Source organism: Mytilus edulis, chromosome 5, assembly GCF_963676685.1.
Source record: "Mytilus edulis chromosome 5, xbMytEdul2.2, whole genome shotgun sequence".
NCBI lineage: Eukaryota > Metazoa > Mollusca > Bivalvia > Mytilida > Mytilidae > Mytilus > Mytilus edulis.
The window spans coordinates 48,649,718-48,671,204 of record NC_092348.1 but is presented as its reverse complement, the minus strand read 5'-3'; the positions used below and the strand labels follow the sequence as shown (position 1 = coordinate 48,671,204).

The 21,487-nt window shown below is 31.4% G+C and overlaps 1 protein-coding gene across 1 annotated transcript in view; it reads left to right on the top strand.

The window, feature by feature from the left end:
- LOC139523838 (kinesin-like protein KIF15) overlaps positions 1 to 18,524 on the top strand; it is a 55,150-nt gene extending 36,626 nt beyond the window's left edge. Inside the window, exons 20-35 of the mRNA XM_071318167.1 lie at positions 46 to 153; positions 934 to 1,039; positions 3,938 to 4,068; positions 4,535 to 4,612; positions 5,129 to 5,245; positions 6,553 to 6,720; positions 7,859 to 8,065; positions 8,454 to 8,552; positions 11,158 to 11,205; positions 11,857 to 12,005; positions 13,087 to 13,177; positions 13,760 to 13,848; positions 14,635 to 14,706; positions 15,547 to 15,619; positions 16,287 to 16,418; positions 17,342 to 18,524. Of these exons, the coding sequence (XP_071174268.1) occupies positions 46 to 153; positions 934 to 1,039; positions 3,938 to 4,068; positions 4,535 to 4,612; positions 5,129 to 5,245; positions 6,553 to 6,720; positions 7,859 to 8,065; positions 8,454 to 8,552; positions 11,158 to 11,205; positions 11,857 to 12,005; positions 13,087 to 13,177; positions 13,760 to 13,848; positions 14,635 to 14,706; positions 15,547 to 15,619; positions 16,287 to 16,418; positions 17,342 to 17,467 (1,794 nt within the window). The 3' untranslated portion in view covers positions 17,468 to 18,524. The remainder of the gene's footprint in view (positions 1 to 45; positions 154 to 933; positions 1,040 to 3,937; positions 4,069 to 4,534; positions 4,613 to 5,128; positions 5,246 to 6,552; positions 6,721 to 7,858; positions 8,066 to 8,453; positions 8,553 to 11,157; positions 11,206 to 11,856; positions 12,006 to 13,086; positions 13,178 to 13,759; positions 13,849 to 14,634; positions 14,707 to 15,546; positions 15,620 to 16,286; positions 16,419 to 17,341) is intronic.
- Positions 18,525 to 21,487: the final 2,963 nt, after the last annotated feature.

Here is a 21,487-nt window from a genome sequence, read left to right as displayed (position 1 = left end):
CAAACTGCATTATTATCTAATCAATATCATACAATTATATTGCAGGACAAAAATAACAGTTTAACTGAAAGAATTGCTGAGTTTGAGACTGAGGCTATCCAATTAAGGCAACATATCTCTAAAGTAGACCATCAAAATGGACAATTAAATGAGGTACAATAGCTATAAACATCAAAGTTCTTTCCCTTTTACTTATAATAAGAGTAGTTTTCTTTTTAAATTTATCCTCGGACATTGATATCTTGTGTGTGAAGTGCACAAGATCTTGAAAAATTTCTTACATTTAAAGGATCGATTTGAATCCAATCCAACATTCACTGTGCTTAAACGGCTGTGGGTAACTTAAGTTACCCCCAGCCCAATATGGAGCCGCCTTGCGTCGGTTAGGGACTTTTCTTCTATAGAATAACAATCCCATGGATGCATCAATTAAACCGAAAAACGAAAGGTACATTTTGTATGAATTAAATATCAACGAGTTCAGAGTCCGCCATCTTGGGCTGTGGGTAACTTAAGTTACCCACAGCCGTTTAAGCACAGTGACATTGGCCTAAAATACAAAAAAAAAATTGAAATGCTTCCAAACATTGAACTTGTGTTAAAGAGGTTTTTGGATTATTGCTTACAGATTGTTTTGACTCTTTTCATTGCAGATTTTTCAAGTTACCAGGAACTTGATATTTTAAGGTCCCATCTAATATTAATCTTTTGGGTCAAGCATTATGTTATTCACAATGTAAGTGGGAAGTTAGGGTTTTATTTATTCCAACATTGTTAACAGTTTACATCACAAAGAAGTAATTAAGAATTTTTTTAAGTGAGCAGGACAGAAAAGACTTATGATATGAATATTGAAGTGTTTTAGGTCAAGTCTTCAAATGTTTTCTTTATATTTAGGAATGCTTACTAATTGAACTGTTTGTTTTTTACAAGATATTAGATAGAGAAAGAGCAGACCTAGCATCAAGAGCTGAGTCATCAGAAAAACAGGTGATTGAACTACAGAAACAGTTATTAGAATCTCAAGAAGAGGCCAGAAGTAAGTACTTATTTTCTATATTTATGATTAGTTTACAGGAAACTATCCAATATATTGGTCTTATGAAAATCTTATCAATTATCAATCACTATGTTACATAAATTGGCTGATTAAAAAAAAGGTACTAGTATTTTGGGATTTGGTCTTTTTGTTATCCGTTAAAATTTAATAGGTCTAATTTGATATCTGATATTCTTTAGATGATCAATATTCAGACATTGTTAATTTTGTGTTCCTCTTAACTCATAATCCCTTACAATTTTTGTCGAGCCTGCAACTTTTGTTGCAGAAAGCTCGACATAGGGATAGTGATCCGGCGGCGGTGTTAGCTCACTTCTTAAAAGCTATATATTTTAGAAGGTGGAAGACCAGGATGCTTCATATTTTGTATATAGATGCCTCATGTTACGAAGTTTCCGTCAGTCACATGTCCATTGTCCTTGACCTCATTTTCATGGTTCAGTGACCACTTGAAAAAAAAGTTCAGATTTTTTGCAATGTTAAATTCTCTCTTACTGTAAGTAATAGGATAACTATATTTAGTATGTGCGTACCTTGCAAGGTTCTCATGCCCGTCAGACAGTTTTCACTTGACCTCAACCTCATTTCATGGATCAGTGAACAAGGTTAAGTTTTGGTGGTCAAGTCCATATCTCAGATACTATAAGCAATAGGGCTAGTATATTCGGTGTATGGAAGGACTATAAGGTGTACATGTCCAACTGGCAGGTGTCATCTGACCTTGACCTCATTTTCATGGTTCAGTGGTTATAGTTAAGTTTTTGTGGTTTGGTCTGTTTTTCTCATACTTTATGCAATAGGTCTACTATATTTGTTGTATGGAATGATTGTAAGGTGTACATGTCTAGCGAGCAGATGTCATCTGACCTTGACCTCATTTTCATGGTTCAGTGGTTATAGTTAAGTTTTTGTGGTTTGGTCTGTTTTTCTCATACTTTATGCAATAGGTTTACTATATTTGTTGTATGTAATGATTGTAAGGTGTACATGTCTAGCGGGCAGATGTCATCTGACCTTGACTTCATTTTCATGGTTCAGTGGTCAAAGTTAAGTTTTTGAGTTTTGGTCTTTTTATCTAATACTATATGTCATAGGTCAACTATATTTTGTGTATGGAAATATTTTATGATCTATATGTCAGTCGTGCAGGTTTTATTTGACCTTGACCTGGTTTTCACAGTTCATTGCTGTTAAGTTTTTGTGTTTTGGTCTATTTTCTTAAACTATAAGCAATAGGTCAACTATATTTGTTGTATGGAAGCATTGTTAGCTGTACATGTCTGCCTGGCATATGGTTCAACTGACCTTGACCTCATTTTCATGGTTCATGTTAAGTCTATGTGACAGTCATAATAAAGCTTTAGATTTAGGAGTATCAACATAATATCAATGATTAGTAAAGAAGGCGAGACATTTCTGTGTGTGCACTCTTGTTACAGTGGAAACTTATCTTAACTTAACATGATGGGTCCTTTTATAGTTGATGATATTGTATGGGTTTTTATGCCCCACCTACGATCACCTACGATAGTAGAGGGGCATTTTGTTTTCTGGTCTGTGCCTCTGTTCGTCTGTGCGTCCGTCTGTGCATCCGTCCGTCCGTCCGTTCGTCCCACTTCAGGTTAAAGTTTTTGGTCAAGGTAGTTTTTGATGAAGCTGAAGTCCAATCAACTTGAAACTTAGTACACATGTTCCTTATAATATGATCTTTCTTATTTTAAAACAAAATTAGACTTATGACACCATTTTCATGGTCCACTGAACATAGAAATTAAAAGTGTCAGTTTCAGGTTAAAGTTTTAGGTCAAGGTAGTTTTTGATGAAGCTGAAGTCCAATCAACTTGAAACTTAGTACACATGTTCCTTATGATATGATCTTTCTTATTTTAAAACAAAATTTGAATTTTGACACCATTTACATGGTCCACTGAACATAGAAATTAAAAGTATGAGTTTCAGGTTAAAGTTTATGGTCAAGATAGTTTTTGATGAAGCTGAAGTCCAATCAACTTGAAACTTAGTACACATGTTCCTTATGATATGATCTTTCTTATTTTAAAACAAAATTTGACTTTTGACACCATTTTCATGGTCCACTGAACATAGAAATTAAAAGTGTCAGTTTCAGGTTAAAGTTTTTGGTCAAGGTAGTTTTTGATGAAGCTGAAGTCCAATCAACTTGAAACTTAGTACTCATGTTTCTTATGATATGATCTTTCGTATTTTTAAACCAAATTAGACTTTTGACCCTATTTTCATGGTCCACTGAACATAGAAATTAAAAGTGTGAGTTTCAGGTTAAAGTTTTAGGTCAAGGTAGTTTTTGATGAAGTTAAAGTCCAATCAACTTAAAACTTAGTACATATGTTCCTTATTAGTTGATCTTTTTACTTTTAAAGCCAAATTAGATTTTTTACCCAATATCACGGTCCATTGAACATGGAAAATGATAATGCGAGTGGGGCATCCGTGTACTTTGGACACATTCTTGTTCTCAATGTTAAAGGCCTTAGAATGACCTATGATTACTTACATCCACTGAACCCTGGTGGATAGGTGTGTTATCCGCAATCATACCACATCTCCATATTTATGCCTCTCTGACACTAGGGGCATTATGTTTTTCAGGTCAGTGCGTCTGTTCTTTCGTCTGTCAGTCCGTCTCCCACTTCAAGTTAAAAGTTTTTTTGTCAAGGTAGTTTTTGTAGAAGTTGAAGTCCAATCAACTTAAGACTTAAAACAAATGTTCCCTATGATATGATCTTTCTAATTTTAATGCCAAATAAGAGTTCTGATCCCAATTGCACAGTCTACTTAACATGGAAAATGATAGTGGAAGTGGGGCATCCATGTACTATGTTCCTGGTTTTTTTTCAGTGAATAAAGAAGAAGCAAGAGATTATAATGTGATGATGACTTCAAACGAAAAGCAGCTGGTAGACTTGAAGAAGGAACATAAGTTTACTAAAGAGGAGAATGAAAAGAATTTAAATACGCTTGAAACTAAGGTATATATTGTAAACCTAGTTTTATTCACCAAAACAAAGTTGTGAAAATTAATACTTCCAAAATTGTAGTTTTGCTGTTGTTGTATTCAAAATATACTTCTGTGAAATTACCTAAAAATTGCATATGGATAAAAAAGGAAGCTTTACAATTATAAAGTTGGTTTACAGTAAACTTAAATAAGAAAAAAAGCACTTAACAAATAGCAACCCTGTATAAAGTTCAAGCTTATTGTCTTGATTCATGTTTGGTATTTTAAGGAATTTCACATTGATATCAAGTTTTTTTGGCTTCATTGACAAATTGTGAAAAATATATATTTAATACAGATACATTTACAAACTGTAAATTTGTATTTTACCCTGTTCAATAAAACACAGAACTATCTTGTTTAATGGATGTCCAGTATTCTACTCCATAAGGATCACCTCTCTTACATCTCTGTTTATACTTGTTTTATCATTTCAGCTTGTCCAGTTAGCAGCAGAGCTTGATAACATAACTAAAAATTTAGAAACAACATTAGAAACAAAAGAATCATTACAGGTAATATGTTTTGTCTATAAGGATGAGCATAACTAATCAGGGAGATAACTCGTGTTAGTCAACAAAATATTTAAAACTCTTGAAAGTCAACGAAATACCTAAGCAGCATGTTAGAGTTGAAGAATTTTGTTGATACAGAAAAATCTTTAAAGCAGATGACTTCTGCTTTCTTACAATTTTTATTTTACAAAACTTCCTTTACCTACAGCCCTAGTGTTAATGATGTATGATGGTAATCTGGACAATAAAACTGATTTAACCAACAAGAATATGATAGACGAACATGATTCTTAAAAATTATAGATGCAAAGCAACATCAAATCTACTTCCTTCAACCTCAATGTACACAATCTATCAACCATGTATCAGTAACAGATTGTAAATTAGTGTATTGCCTTTTCTTCCAAATTAAAAAAAAAACAAATTTTTGTGACATAGGATACTTGTCTCATTGATGTTTTAATATACCATATATTTTATTCACAGTATTCTATTTATATCATTATGATTCATTAGGAAGAAGTAGATACTTTGCAAGTGGAAAAAATATTCAAAGACAGTTTGATTTCTGAATTAGAAGAAACATTAAGGAATGAAAAGAGTAAAGTGTCTGACTTACTTAGGGAGAATCAGGTAAGTTTGATTCTGTACCATATAGGGATGATTCTATGCTCCATTTGAGGGGACTTTGGCTGTTGCTAATCTGTTTTTTTCTTCTTTTACGATTTAGTTATTGTACATAGTAATTGAATTGTTATACAGCTATCTTTTTCTTTTTTCATGAGCAATTCTTTGAATTATGATGAAAATATCATAGAACTTTGGGTTTCCACTTAGTTGTCATATGGGTAAAATTTGTTTAACCTTGATCATATGTCAAGGTTTTGATACAATTAGTCATCTTTTTTGTCAGACTCCTGGTGCAAATAATTGTGGAGGAAACAAATTTTACCAGTAAATCACCAGAATCAAACTTTTTTAGCCAGTTTCAAAATATTTGTGTGCTAAAATGTCTCACAAATAATTTTATATTTATAGATTATCCTTGGTCATCTTAAGAAGATTGATTTTCTCTCTTTAGCCAGTAGGGAGAAAGTGCGAAAAGCAATTGAGTTGCGATGACCAATAATAATCACTATTCTGCCCATGAAGACGTTGGTGTTTACAATGAAAATGGCAAGAGCGCCCTTAGCTTCCAGCGATAAATAGACAATAAAAGTGCATTGACTTGACATATCAACGATATAAGGATGAGGCTTAGAAACGGGGAAATGTGAGACTCTGTCGAATCCTTAAAATCGTTGATATGTCAAGTCAATGCTCTATTATTATTGCAATCTAAAAAAAACAACATTTTCAATTGTTGTTAAATGTTTTAATGTTATTATTTGATTTAAACATTGGGAAAGTTCCCCTTTTATAAAAAGGCCTCATATCATGCAGACAGAGAAATATACAACAATGAAAAGTACATTACCTGTTGAAACCTGCGATGGTGAACAAATTTGTTTGCGAATGAACTAACATAATGATTTATAGTTTGCAACCAAAAATATTAACAAGTTAAATATATTTTTTTTCTAAAAATTACAAAAGAAAGTTTGAGTCGTTGTATACATTGGAAACAAGGACAGGTTGAATAGGTCTTATGAATAATTATTTATAAATGGTAATTTCTATTTAAATATTCATGAGGAAAAGTGATATTAGGTCAGTGACTGTATATGACATAGAAATATACTGTCAACGTATTTTGACTGCTCAAATAGATCGAGTGCAGTATAAATTTTCATAATACTCAACTGTGCTGAGAAAGGAAATTACCAGTCAGTAAGATCAAGGAAAATTATGTGAAAAAACAATAAGATAGATGCTTACTTTTTTGATCAGATTGAGATATGGCTTCACATTTATACTTTTGCCTTAAAATATCATTTCAGACTTTATTACATGAATCACAACAAGAAAGATCTACTATGTCAGACCAGTTGAGAGAAGAAGAAAGACAGAATGAAGCTAATAACCAGACAATCAGTAACTTACAAAGAGAATTACAGAATTTAGAGCAGACTGCCAATACACAACAAAAACAACTTACACAAAATACAGTAAGATGAATATTCTAGTTCAATGTTTAATACTGGTGTCAACTCTTTTAAGATAGGCCTTATAGTGTTGTCTTATTACTGTTATGAGCAATAAGTACATATGTCAATGACATCTGGGGTTGAAGTCATAAAACTTTGCTCAGTGCTCGGAGCACAAAAATCATGCTCGAAACATGAAATCCAGCATTTCGATTGGTTGATTTTCGAGTACGAGTACAAAAAACTGACTCGAAAGTTTTATGACCGCAAGGCCTGGCTCTTAAAGTTTTATCAGATTTATTTGATAATTTTACAAAAAATTGAGAAATTTTTATTTTTTTTTTAGCTCATCTGACCAAAATTTTCCTCCGAGTTCAATATATTTGTTATTTTTCTTTATGCTGCACCTGAAATGGTAATTTTTTAGTACATTTTGCAGTTTTTTGTTAACTTGAATATTATAATAGATAGAAATAAACTGTAAACTGCAAAATTGTTTAGAAAAGTAAGCTCTACAAACAAGTCTCATGATCAAAATTGTCAGTTGATCCCTTTAGGAGTTATTGCCCTTTAAAGTCAAGTTTTTCAATTTAAAAAAAAAAATAACTGTTAACTTTTACAAATATCTTCTCCATGTAATCTACTGAGCAAAAATGAACTAAACTAAGTCACAAATTTCAATAGGTTATCTTGATTAAAACATATATCCGACGACCCTGCCGTCCAACAGACATGCATGCCTGCCATGGCTAAAGATAGAACAAAGGGATTTTCTATAGAAGTCTACGGGAAAATTGTAAAATAACAATTTCTATTTATCACAACTTGAAAACTAATTTAAATAATGATAAAGGGTCTTCAGTAACTATTGTAAGACTACAATGCAATGATGACCTGCTTTAATCTAACTTATGAGCCAAATTAAACCCAACTTGGCCTCTATCATTATTAGAGTATCTCATACTGTTTATTATGATTTCAACCTTATATTACATGATTTCCAAAACCACAGTAGATAGAGGTGGGCAACATAAGTATTTATTTTCATATCTCAACAGGTTCCTGAAAATAATTTCTGTAACATACAATATTTTTGTCTGTCAATAAAAAAGATATTTATAAAATTTAATTTAAACAAAGCCATCTTTAACTATTGCAGGAAGTGATAAATGATTATCTAGACAAGATTAAAGACTTGAAAACTAGTCTGTTTGAGAAGAACTTCACTTTAGAAACTGAACAGGAGAAAACTAAAAGTCTAGAAGAAAGTGTACAGTCACTTGTCTGTGAAATAAGGAATATTAAAAGTCAGGTGTTAAATTTGGAGGAGGAGAAGAAAAAATTGGAAGAGGACCATCAGTTAGAGGTATTAATCAAACTTGGAAAAAATAAAATTTATTTATTACTGCTATGGGTGCTGTGCAGAGCAATTTAAACTACTTTTCGGCAACATCAACACCCAATTTAAAATTTTCTTATTAAGTTCATTTCAAAACAGTTGCTGTTTCATAAATCACATACCTGGAACAAATAGAAGGCACTTTAAAGGAGGTGGGTGTCACCTTGCTTATTTGTAAAAAGTATAAAGTGATATTCAAAAATTGTCTTCCCTGGGATCTTTGTATGTTTTAATAGAACAACAGTGCATTTTTGATATTTGTTGTATCAGGATTGATACATTTTAATTGCATGCAGTATTTGTATATTCAACTGATTTCAACTTTTAAATGTAAAGATGTATTATTTTTTTTTAGTTGTCTAATGTAAATGAGCAAGTTGACTGTCTGACAAAGAATTTTAATGAACTTGAAGAAGAACATAGAAAAGTACAGAAATCGAAGAATGATCTGGAGGTACTATTATTAATGAAAATAATTTTGATAATAATAATGATGAACAAATGTTAATAAGTTAAACTTTTTATGCCCCACCTACGATAGTAAAGGGGCATTATGTTTTCTGGTCTGTGCCTCCGTCCATCCTTCCGTCCGTCTCTGGGTCCGTTCGTGCGTCCATGCGTCTGTTCGCTTCAGGTTAAAGTTTTTGGTCAAGGTAGTTTTTGATGAAGTTGAAGTCCAATCAACTTGAAACTTAGTACACATGTTCCCCATGATATGATCTTTCTAATTTTAATGCCAAATTCACGCCGCGATATAGCCTTTTTGTGCTAATGCGGCGTAAAGCAACCAACAATCAATCAATTAATTAATGCCAAATTTTAGTTTTGACCCCAATTTCATGGTCAACTGAACATAGAAAATGATAGTGTGAAGTTCAGGTTAAAGTTTTTGAACAAGGTAGTTTTTGATGAAGTTAGTTACATCAACTTGGAACTTAGTACACATGTTCCCTATGATATGAACTTTCTAATTTTAATTCCAAATTAAAGTTTTGACCCCAATTTCACGGTCCACTGAACATAGAAAATGATAGTGCGAGTGGGGCATTCATGTACTATGGACACATTCTTGTTTATTTATGTTCTGTTGATTGAATAAAGGCAATGAAATGGAAGTGACTATCCTTCTTTCAATGCATTAGATCAGATCGAAAGGAGATGAATAAAACCCACATTTTTACCTCATGAATTTGGAAGTCAAATATATAAAGTTATATATTTTCCAAATAGATTCTTTTCAATGTTCATTAGACATGATGTTGATTAGACAATGGGCAGTGATTTAGCTAGGTCTCGTCACTTTCGTATTTTACGAAAGGGTTTTCTCATTGACGAAAGTATTTCAAATCAATTTCGTCACTTTAATTTTGAAAGTGTAAAAAAAAATCGCAATAAAAACTATAAATCTACCTGTCTTCATGTTTTTGACAAGTTTATGACCTCCAGGTAATTAACATTTTTAACAGGTGTTACAAGTTGTGATTACAACTAATCCGCTTATCAACATCCGATGGGTCACTAATCCGTTAATTATTATTAAACCCCATAATTGAATGACCATCTTAATTATTTCCCCAGGAAAATCAGTCCGTCAGCATTTCATTTTAACAACCAGGAGTATAGTTTCGTCAATTAATCAAAAATATAACAACCCGGTCAGTTCGCATTTGAATTTCAATATTTTTCCAACGATCTGATATTCATTTGTCGTAGATTCGTCATTCGAAGGCATTTTCGTCATATTTGATTTAAATTTTCATCAAAAACTTTCGACAATTTCCATTTAAAATAAAGAAATTAATGTGTTTATTCAAAACTTTCATGAGTTAAACAGGTGCTTCCTGTATTGTGTTCTACGCATGCGTGAAAGTATTCATTTGACTATTTATAGACTTTAAAAAAACGTAAAATACGAAATCATTTAGAATCAATTAAACAAGAGAGACAAATATCTCTTACTAAAGGAATTTAAATAAAAAAATGATAATTTCCTGATGAATCCGGACTCGTTTTGAATTTATTATCCACCTGTCACTTCCCGTTTTCGTTTCATTTTAAAACCGAAAGTAGTAAACGTGATCTATTGTTGATTTGTTTACGACCTACTTACAGTCATTATTATAGTTCCAAAAAGGATTTTACACATTTCCAACTTGATAGAAATGATTTCCAAATATCGATTTAGACCTTTTATATGGATAATGATTATGCAGTGAAATAATCATTGCAAGTTAATTTCTGCTGTGATTCCTTGTTTAAAAAAAATAGAATCCAACTTTTGTTGATCAGGAATGACCCCTGGAACAAACTGAAGAGAAAAAATTGTGAACTAAATTTCTGGATTCCATGTCAGAATCTTTCATAATAATGGCCAATACAGTCAAATCATTAAAATGTGACAAAGTCAAAAGATGAAGCTAGTAATATACATCATTGGTCCCTTGCTTTTACACAAAATAAGGTTGATTTTAATAGCACGCAAAAGTGACTAAAGCCCTCAAAATCCTAGCTTAAACCCTGCAATGGGATTCAGACTTCTTGCATTAAATGCAAGACCTAAAAAAAACTGCCAAAACTAACACTTGTTTCAATAATTATTTTCAGTTTTTTTTTCATTCCTTAAATCATGTCTGCAATAGAGCTTCTTTTTATTATGGGACTTGAATTGTTTTTTTTTGATTCCCCAAAAATCATCTCCTTCTTGATGTTTGTTATTTGTAATGTTCATTTGTTCTAATAAAACTGATACTGCAGATTCATTAGTATTCGTTTGAGGTTAATTTTAATGGTTTTCCTTGGTTAAGATGAACCGCAAATTCAATTGTTCAATGAATTACACATTTTCTCTATGGGCTTTGTATGTAGAGATTGGCAGATCCATAAAAATCAAATACCTGTGAAAATGCTGTGAAAACGTTTTCCTCAATCCACAAAAAATTGGTGCCCAAGAAAATAAATGAATCCACAGTACCCTAGTAATTGTCCATGTTATTATGACTGGTTGGTGCTGAACTCTGATTAAAAATTAATGGGATATATGTTTCTTCTTTTTTTTTCAGAAACAATTTGAAACTTTGAAAGACGAAAAAGAGGCTTTGAACACCTTAGTGAGTATATTTGTCATTATTCTACACTAGAGAGTTCATTTCAGAACAGAGACTATACCAGATGGTAGATTTGGTGTTATCATTACAAACTGTTGAAATCTAACAATTGTCTTGAATATGCATGAAAAAACTTGTGACAGGAATTAAGTGTCAATAAATCCACCATTTTCCAGAGCTTTCATTCAGAACATTAACTTATTTGAAAGAAAATAATGTCCTTTAAACTTTTGAATCAGGCTCACATTCAGCCTCAAGTGACTTATATCATCGCTTCAAAAGTTTTATGACTTTCATCAGAATTTGTTGATCATTACCAGACTAGGTTGTTAAGAATGATTGATAAATATATATATTTCCAATTGCTTTTCATCCCTTGACCGATTTTGACAGTTACAAAGATAGACTAATAAAAGCTCTGACAGAATGACAGGTGCCACATGTGTAGAAGGATATTCTTACTCTTTCAAATCATCTAATGCGTCTGCTTTTAGCTTGTTTTTGTTTTTGTTGGTCTGTACAGCGTTACATTGCTTTTAGTTTAACATGCTTGCAAAATGTCCTTATAGCAGTACACTATTTATAAGATATACCTTATGATAAGTTTGTTTACACATTTAGGTACAAGTAGATAAATTTTAACTTTTTTTTCAGATAAAAGAAAACAAAGAAACCTATGAAAATGAAGTAACTGATTTAAAACAGCAGGTAGTCGTTGCAGAAAAAAGATTGATTGACAAGGAGTCAGAGAGCGAGGAAGTATTTGGGAAACTAATAGAAGAACTAACTTCTAAAAATGATCGGTATCCTTTGTATAGTTGTATTGATTGACCAAATAGTAATTGTTGGCCTAAGGTCACTCAAAGAGTTAAATTTCAGTATAATCATAGAGGTAAGGTAACCAAATTAAGAAGTTTTTTTTATTTAGAACCATAGAACAATTAACATTTACGATTGAATGCCAACTTTTTAACACTCGACCAATGATTTTAATAACTTGAATTCACTTGATAGTTCTTTTAAGTCTGACATAAGGAACGAGTTTCTGGTAATTATAATGTTCTAGAAATATCTCATCAAAATGCATGCATACATTTTGAAATAAATTACCAAATACTACAATCCAAAACAGATCATAGAAAAAGCAATAATTCATTTTGTGAGTGTCGGTCGAAATCAGGGGCTGCTAATTAACATTTGGATTTTTAGGAAGAAGTATTGTTGATCCTTATAAACCTAATGATGATAGATTACAAAAAGGCAGGATTTTGTTCTAAATAAAGAAGTCTATGTAAATGTACATGTGTTCTTAATAAACACTATCCATTCAGTTTATATATAAATAAGTCAAATTTGAATGATCATATGACCTTTACATAAACCAGTTATCTATAAAATATTTACCAACGGAAAAAAGTTTTTGTAGGACCTAAAAGATTGCTTTTGTATTTGAATATAGTTTATACTATTCAGTACTTCTAAATAAGTAAGAGGATAAGTCGTAAGAGGAGATGCTCCTTTTATTGTGAATAGGTCATAAATGAATTTTTATTTTTGTACAGCTGAAACTATAAATGAAATTAAATGGCTAACTTACAAAATTTTTTTTGAAATGGGGTGAACCAATTCCTTTACTTTTGAAAAATAGGTAGGGAAATTCTTTTAAGGGGGGAAGTTGTAGTTGGCTTTCAAGTAGATAGCGAAATATAACTTAAAGACCACAACACCCATAGTAACTACATGTTACTTATTATTACAGTTGTATTAAATTATGAGAAAGTGTGCTATTTGAATAGTTACATGTAGATTTAAAACTGACTTGCTTTGAACTATGTCTTCAAAGAGTTGGGTCATTTCTTATTATCACCTTAACACTGAAAACAGACTTAAAGAAAACAACAGTGATTTATGCCAATCAATTAAAGAACTTCAGGAAAGCAAGGAAGAGAAGAACAGAGAAAATGAAGAATTAAAGGTATATATTAAATACATCTTTTAATAGTTTGCTCTCTGATACCTGTTGCTTGACAGCTAGCATAGATCATTGTTACATTTGGATATCGCTATTTTCTGAAATTTTCCTTTTATCTTACTGTGTTTCTCAGCACAGTAGAGGAATATGAAAAATTATCATTAGAAACTAAGGGTGCATATGCCATTGTCAATGAAATAACAATGAAAAAACATCGTCATAAGTAAAATAGCGATTAACATATTATCATTGGTCATCTCAACTCAATTGCTTTTTTCACTTTTGCTGTACCTGCTCAAGCAAAAAAAGCAATCTCTTAGAGATAACAAACGATAATCTATAATTATCTCTCTTAAATGTTTTTCCCTTTTGAATATAAAAAAAATTGCAGCAATCGAATATTTGTGCAGAACATTGATTCTATACATTTTCTGCTGAAATGTATTCATACATGTAGATATATGAAAGATATGTTTGAATAGGTCCTGAGAGTTTAAAGAATTAGGAAGAAAAAACAAAAAAGAATATAAAGTTAAAAATACTTCAATAAAAAGAAAACTATAATGCTTTTAATTATTATTTCAGAATAAATTAAAAGCCATAGAATCACTTTCTGAAGGATTCCGTAATCAGAAACAGTGTCTTGAGTATGAAATGCAAAATAAAAGGGACACGTAAGTCTGGATTAAATTATTAATGAAAATGAAGGAAGAAAATTACAACCAAAATACTACTAAACATTAACATAATACTAAACATTAACAGTACCAATTTTATTGCATCAGATGCACATTTCGACAATTAATGTCCAGTAAGTGATGCTCAGGGCCAAAATATCTGAAAGTCCAAAACCTAATAGAGATGTTGAAGACCTGAAAAAAAGGACTAAAAGAAAAGTTAAAATTTTACAAGGAATCAGAGCTTTACATGAAGGAGATACATTCCTTAACTCCAAAATTCAAAATTTTATCACAGTAAATTTAAATAGAACAATGTTGATTTTTGGGATACGATTGCTTTCAAGCAATCTGTAGACTTATACTGGTGGCTCAGAGCATTGCCCTCACGTCAATCGTTTTATTCTAAACATTAAGGAACATCTCAGATTCTTATGATTGTCTTGCTTTAAAAGGTTATAACAAACAAAGGGATTGAACTTAAACAACTTTCCTATAATGTTCTTTTCATAATCTTCATGTTTGATAATTCCCTTGACTTATATGTGTGTTTTAAAGAACACGGAAAATCAGAACTAAGCAGTATTTATATTTAGTATTTTTTTGTGATTGGCTTTTTTGTAACTAGCAAAACTGTGCAGTTGAATTAGTTTTGAAAATAATATTATCCAGCTACATGTATACATGTGTCAATGAAACAACGGCAATCGTATCCTTCAGAGCAATCTGCTCTTTGATTATATGCCTGTATCCAAGTATTATATTATTTACTTGTGTTTGTAGTCTGGACAAACTGTCTGTTGAATCTATGGTCAAAGAAGAACAGATTAGAGGACTTGAAAGTGATTATGAAAGGTGAGGTAATATAAATTAATGGTACCTTGTTACAGTAGGGACTTCACATGACTTGTAATTATATAGTTATATATCGTACCAGTGAAAAACAAGAAAATGTAGAAATTGTTGAGATATGAAATTACTTAAAATAACCCACACAATATAACTATTTTTTAACTTTTGGTCCAAAATGTGGAGATATCTTCTTAGTTATCACAAAGACAGTTGTATCCTACATGTACATGAATATTAATTGAAAAAAAATGTTAGAATATAAAGTTATAAACAGCTTAATTCAGTTGAATTCACCTTACTTTACCTGAGGACTGTTCAAGCAATTCTGATTTATTAGCTGTAGCTTTTTCTGTTTGTGCACATTGATTTGATGAGTTTCAGTGACATTTTCACCGTTTTTTATCCCAGGCCATAGGTTAGTTTTGAAAAGGAAATTTATAAGGAAAGTGCTCCTACCATTATGGGACCTTGTGTAGAAGGGTATGTGTTGAAATATCATATTGTTCATTGGCTTTGCTTTTTCATTATTTTTTTGTTGTAGGGATGGAATTGAACTTGTCAGTGACAAAGTGGTTGCTCCCCCTCGATTGTGACATTCCAGAATGTCCTTTAATTTTCTTTTTAGGAAGAGCGAAAATAGTAATGGGTTTAGTCCACCCAGTTTCCTTTAAACATTAATTGATTAAGATTTCTTTCTGACATGTGTCTTATGCGTTTTCTGCTTACCTGTCTTATCATCTTTAATGATTTTATCCAAAATATTTTTTTTGCCTGTCAATTCGATATATTTTGTTTCCATTAGAAAATAGTTTTATATAAACTTATTATTTTGCATATCTGTAGAATGAAGGAAGAATCATCAAACATAAAGGCTGAAAATGAGATGCTTCAGCTTAGATTTTGTGAAATAGACAAGGTAAGTCATACTGTGAATTCTTTTATTTTCTTGGGTACTAATTTTTCGTGGATTGTCAAAAAATCATGTTGTTATGGTTTTGCCAATTTCTACATAAAAGCTTACAGAAATTTCCTTCTTTGTTGAGTTTTGAAATTCGTGGTTCACCTTAACCCATGAAGTCCATGGAAAATGGTATCCCACAAATAGTAATTAATTCACAGTACACTATATTTTTTGTGGCAGTTTTCCAAAAGAAGAGGACACAGACATGCTTATAAAAATGTCATTCTAAGATACTGATTGACCTTAATTTAACAAACTCATAAAATGTTTTACCTTTAAAAATTTGTTTAAATTTATGGACTCAATTTATAGTTTGACAAGACATTCAAGGCTAGTTTTTTGGAAAAAGATTTTAGTACATACAAAGATTAAAAGTTTTTATTATATGTAAAATTTGATAAAGCTTTAAAAAGTTAACAATTAACAGTTTCAGTATTTAATAAACTTGGTAATTATTTTTTATTAAACTCCAAAATGAAAATAGCATCACATAATTTCTGTCTTTCTGAAATTGCAAAAATGTACATTTTTCACCTTTAAGCTGTTTGTTTGTATTTCCTTGTCAACTCAATGTCATCCATTTGAGTAAATAATTAAAGTTAGATAATAATCATTTTTTCAGGAGATGAATGAAGTGAATGAGAGAAATAGAGCCTTACTAGAGGAGAATGCTAAACTTGTAGGACATCAGAACTTAAAACAGAAGATACATTATACAGCCAAGTTAAAAGATGAAAACAATTTCTTAAGAGAAGTAAGTTGATATTACATATTTGTTAAAATTAAGAATGGATATGGGGAATGTGTTAGAGAAAACAACCTGACCAAAGGGCAAAAAACAACAGACCAAGGCCACCAATGGGTCTTCAACACAGCTAGAAAATCCTGCACTTTGATGTCGGCTTCAGTTGTCCCCTAAACAAAAATAGTACTAGTTCAATGAAAATGGACAATCACTCTGAACTTCAAAAACATATAAATGTACTTAAACGAAAAAACATACATGACTATAAACAACAATACATTTTTATATTAATTTACTGATTTTAAAGAGAAGTTCAAGACAAGGAAACAATTGAATATCCAGTTGCTTTGATCAAAATATAATAAATTCATGAGATAAAGTATCTTTAAAGCAGTAGCTGTTTGTTTGATTCCTTGTTTTTTTTTTAATTTTTTAACTTTTTAGAAATTGTCTGTACCTTCACCTGACCAATCCCACCCACATTATCTCTTAGTTAACAAGCTTCTTAACCATTGAAATAATTTTCATATAATATTTTATAAAGACAAATGTCAAATGATAAACAAATTTAATGAAGAAAAAAAACAAAAAAATAATTTGAATACATGTAGTAATAAAGAAGTTCTTCTAATATTGCTCCTTTGAGGGGTCTTTTATTACAGGTTTGACTATATTTTGAAAATGAATGCATGTATAAGCAGACTAACATGATCTCCATGGAAATAGCTGGTAACTGTCTATTTCAGGCCTTACTTGGAACAAGCACTTTAGAATGAAAAAAAAGGTGTTTCAAGCACTCTTAACAAGCACCTTGTTTGTATAATAGTAATTACAGTTCTAATTAACTATAAATCTTAAAATCTTAAAATCAGTCTCCCAAATTGGACATGTAATTAAATATTTATTCAATTCGTTGTTTTATTTAATTGCAGCAATTAAGCAAGCATCAGCAGGAAATAATGAAATTAAAATCAGGAACTCCAACGAAGAAGGAGAACAGAACTCCATTGAAACAGTGGAACGAAAAACCTTGGGAAGAAACAGAAGAATCTTTATAAACAAAACTATTTTTATTTTTTTCAATTATAGGTGAAAGTCAAATGGTTTTTGTATGTTTCTATGATCTCTGATTTAATGTGTCAATCAGGAAATAGTAGTCAATGTTCTAAGAATTGTTATTTTAAATATCAAATAATGTTGATATTTTGTATAAGAATGTTTTCCTGTTAATTGTAACTTGAGATGTTTTGGGCAAATTTTAATATATTTTTGAATGAAGTAACAATTTTATGTGTATTTATTTGAAATTTTTAATCATGTTCATGTGTAAACATAGTTTATTTTCAGAATATGTCTTAGAAAATCTGTCCAGTTTTGTTGGTTTTATGTTCCTTAAGTGGCATCCTATTATGTTTTATGCAAAATTTCATCCTTTTCCATTAAGATACTAAGGAGAAAATGTAGTACAAACTTTGATAAAGTCTGTTCCAAAACGGAATTTACTCTTACTAAACTCCTGTTACAACATAGGAATATGGTAATTTATTATCAGTCAAATTTATCTTGACTTATCTTTATCTTTCTAAGAGATATAGCTATTTTACCAGTTTTATCTAGACCTTTATGTTTCTTAATCTTTCTTCTGTCCTTCCTTTTCAGTTCTGGCTGTAAGGGATTGTCTTTAACCTACTTATATTATCTGTATTGCTTTGTATACTGCCAACTAACTAAATCAATAGTAATTTTTATGTCTGTAATTTCAAAAAAATAATTTCTAATATGTTAAGCTTAAACATGCTTTATGAATATGCTATCTTGAAATCAATGTCTCATCAAAAGTTGAAGTTTTGCAAAGTTAACGAATCTAAAAATGAAAATCTTCTTTACCTTTATTATTGTTGAACTATCAAAATTATAATTTATTATTAAAATTATAACTTATTCTTTTAAGGCAGCACCCATTTTTTCGTTAATATGTCATGTTGTGTGTTGTTTTAGATTGTGAGGTTATGATAGTGCTGAGCACAATAAGTGAAATTTTAATAAATTGGAAGAGTGTATGTTAGTAAATGTTATACATAATTATCATGGGAAAAAATGCTTACATACAGAAAATATTGTTGTTGTTTTCATTATGAAAAGTATTGAGAGGCCAACAGTATGTATATTCAGTGATCTTGGTATTTATTCTTTTGTCTAATAATGTGTAGTGTTTTATTGGTTTAACTCATTCGCCCCCAATCCTGCTTGTAGTACTGATAAAAATATACCACTCACAGGCTGATAATGACTACAGTCGTGGTTTGCTTACCTAGTTCAATGCCCGATCCCCTCTGTACTCATGGTCAACACCACTCTGAAAGAACTGCTTCGATTGTTTTTTTCTTAGGGGAATTCCAGAATTTAAAGAATACTGTCCAATAGAAAACATTAACTTATCAACAAACTGTGAACCCGACAAAGTCAATCGTAAGCAAAAAGATGGTACCATCAAATAGGAACCTTGTCCTCTGTCAGTCAAACATTATAACATTATAACATGCTCATGAATGGGGTTGACCATGCAGATCAGTTGAGGTCTACCTACAACATCTCCAGAAAGTGCTTGAAATGGTCAAAATACCTCTTCAACTTCCTTGTGGACATCAGTATTGTCAACGCATACCTTCTTATGAAGGAGTCTGTCAATCACCAAATAGCAACAAAAAAAAGAACAGGCCACTTCAAATGACTCAGCTAGAGTTTAGAATGAAACTAGCTCACCAAATGCTAGGACAATTCCATGGGAAAAGGAAACAGTCAGTCGATCCAAGACCAGTACTCCAACCATGTAATCATTGGATCGAAAATATGCAAAAGAAGAAGACATGCAAATTGTGGTCACAAAATAAAATTAGAAAGGAACCCAAACATGGGTGTGCTCAGTCTAATGTAAATTTGTTGATAGAATGTTTTAGGCCATATCACAGGAAGTTATTCCCACAGTTCTTGTAAATAGAGGATATATTCATGGAGATACATATATTTTTTGGAATATTTTTGGAATATTTTTACTTACCTGGATAAATATGTGTGGAAAGACAATTTTTTTTTCTTTATTCACTGAGATTTTTATGGATTAATGTTGGATAATTACTGAGCAATCAAGGTAAATATCATGCATGTGCACGTCTCATAGTAGAAAAGTTAATTAGATAAAAATGCTCTGGGGCACAGCCTGATTACTGATACTGGCTCATCACTGTTGCAGTGTAAATATACTGTTGGGGTGAATGAGTTAACTGTATACTGTGAATTCATTTATTTTCATGGGTACTAATTTTCTTGAGGAGAACTAGCATTTCATAGGAAAGCTTATTTCTTGGTTTTGTAACCATATGAGTATTGTTATGACCATATGCATATACTTGTTTGATTGGACCATATGCATATACTTGTTTGGTTGGACCATATTCATATATTTGTTTGGTTGGACCATATGCATATACTTGTTTGGTTGGACCATATGAGTATATTCTAGTTTGTTTATTAACATGGGATACAGTGTGATTATTTATACCATAGAGGGATTTCTCTCATTAATTCTCACTTCCTTCACACAAGCACACTACATGTTTTCTTAGCCAAAATTGTCATCAGTTACTTGCTGAAATCCTTTATCTTTGACAAGTTGTCCGAATCTAAGAGTATCTATGATATGGCCTTCAGTGTAGTCAATTTATTACGCCTTTATCCTGTCGATTTTGTAGTATGTAAGTGACACCACTAGCCTGTGTGGAACTGTTCTTACTCCTATTCAATCTTACAGTAACAGAAATTTATACATAAGACACATTTGAATATAGAAAAAGCATATATAAACTACTGGGCATTGTAAAATCTTATGAAAAGGAGTATGGTGTACAGTGTTAGCCAAGGCTTTGTGTTGAAGACCATACTTTGACCTCCAATGGTTTCTCTTTTAGAAATTGTGACTTCTATGGAGAGTTGTCTCTTTGGTCCATTAATATATTTCTTGAAGTTCTATTCCAAAGTTTAAGGTGTCATATTGTGTTTCATAAAGAAAAACAAATAATTGCCTTGTAAAAAATCTTTTTCTTATATTTTTACTTGTTATTTGAATTCACATTTATTTCATGAATCATGCAACAAGTATTACCATTTGATTATATAAGTCCCATTTATCTTAGAAACTCTTAATTAAGTAGTGCTGAAGGGAAATAACTTCTGCAACATTCATTGTATTAAATACCGGAACCATATGAGTGTATACACATATGGTACAATTGCACTAGTTACTGAACAAAGATTTTCATGGCTTGAATTGTGCACATTTTTGACAGACTTACTGTCTTGTCTGCAAGAAAAGTTGTAGAATTTAGCATAGACATAGAGATGCTCATTTTGTGGTGGTATTTCTTCCAACTATTTCATATAAAGCTTAAAATTCAGAGGATAGAAGCCTGATGAATTCATATTATACTGTGAGAAAGGAAGGATTTTTATGCCCCTTTTATGGGCATTATGTTTTCTGGTCTGTGCGTCCTTCCGTTCGTTAAATGCCAAATTAGAGATTTTAACCCATTTTCACGGTCGACTGATCATAGAAAATGATAGTGCGGATGGGGCATCCATGTACTGTGGACATATTCTTGTTTTAAATTATGTTAAGAATGGAATATGAAGTTCAAATTGTAATAGTCCACAGAAAGTCTACTCGAGCACATTATTTTAAATTACACTTAAGAAAACCATGCAAAAATGAAAACAATACTTTATAAATTTCATGTGTCCAACGCACTTTCTGTATTTACCTTCAACAGGAACACTCAATGCCGAATATTTGAAATAAAATTGAGAATAGAAATGGGGAATGTGCCAAAGAGACAACAACCCGACCATAGAAAAAAACAAAGGAGAAGGTCACCAACAGGTCTTCAATGTAGCGAGACATTCCCGCACCCGGAGGCGTCCTTCAGCTGGCCCCTAAACAAAGATATACTAGTTCAGTGATAATGAACGCCATACTAATTTCCAAATTGTACACAAGAAACTAAAATTAAAATAATACAAGACTA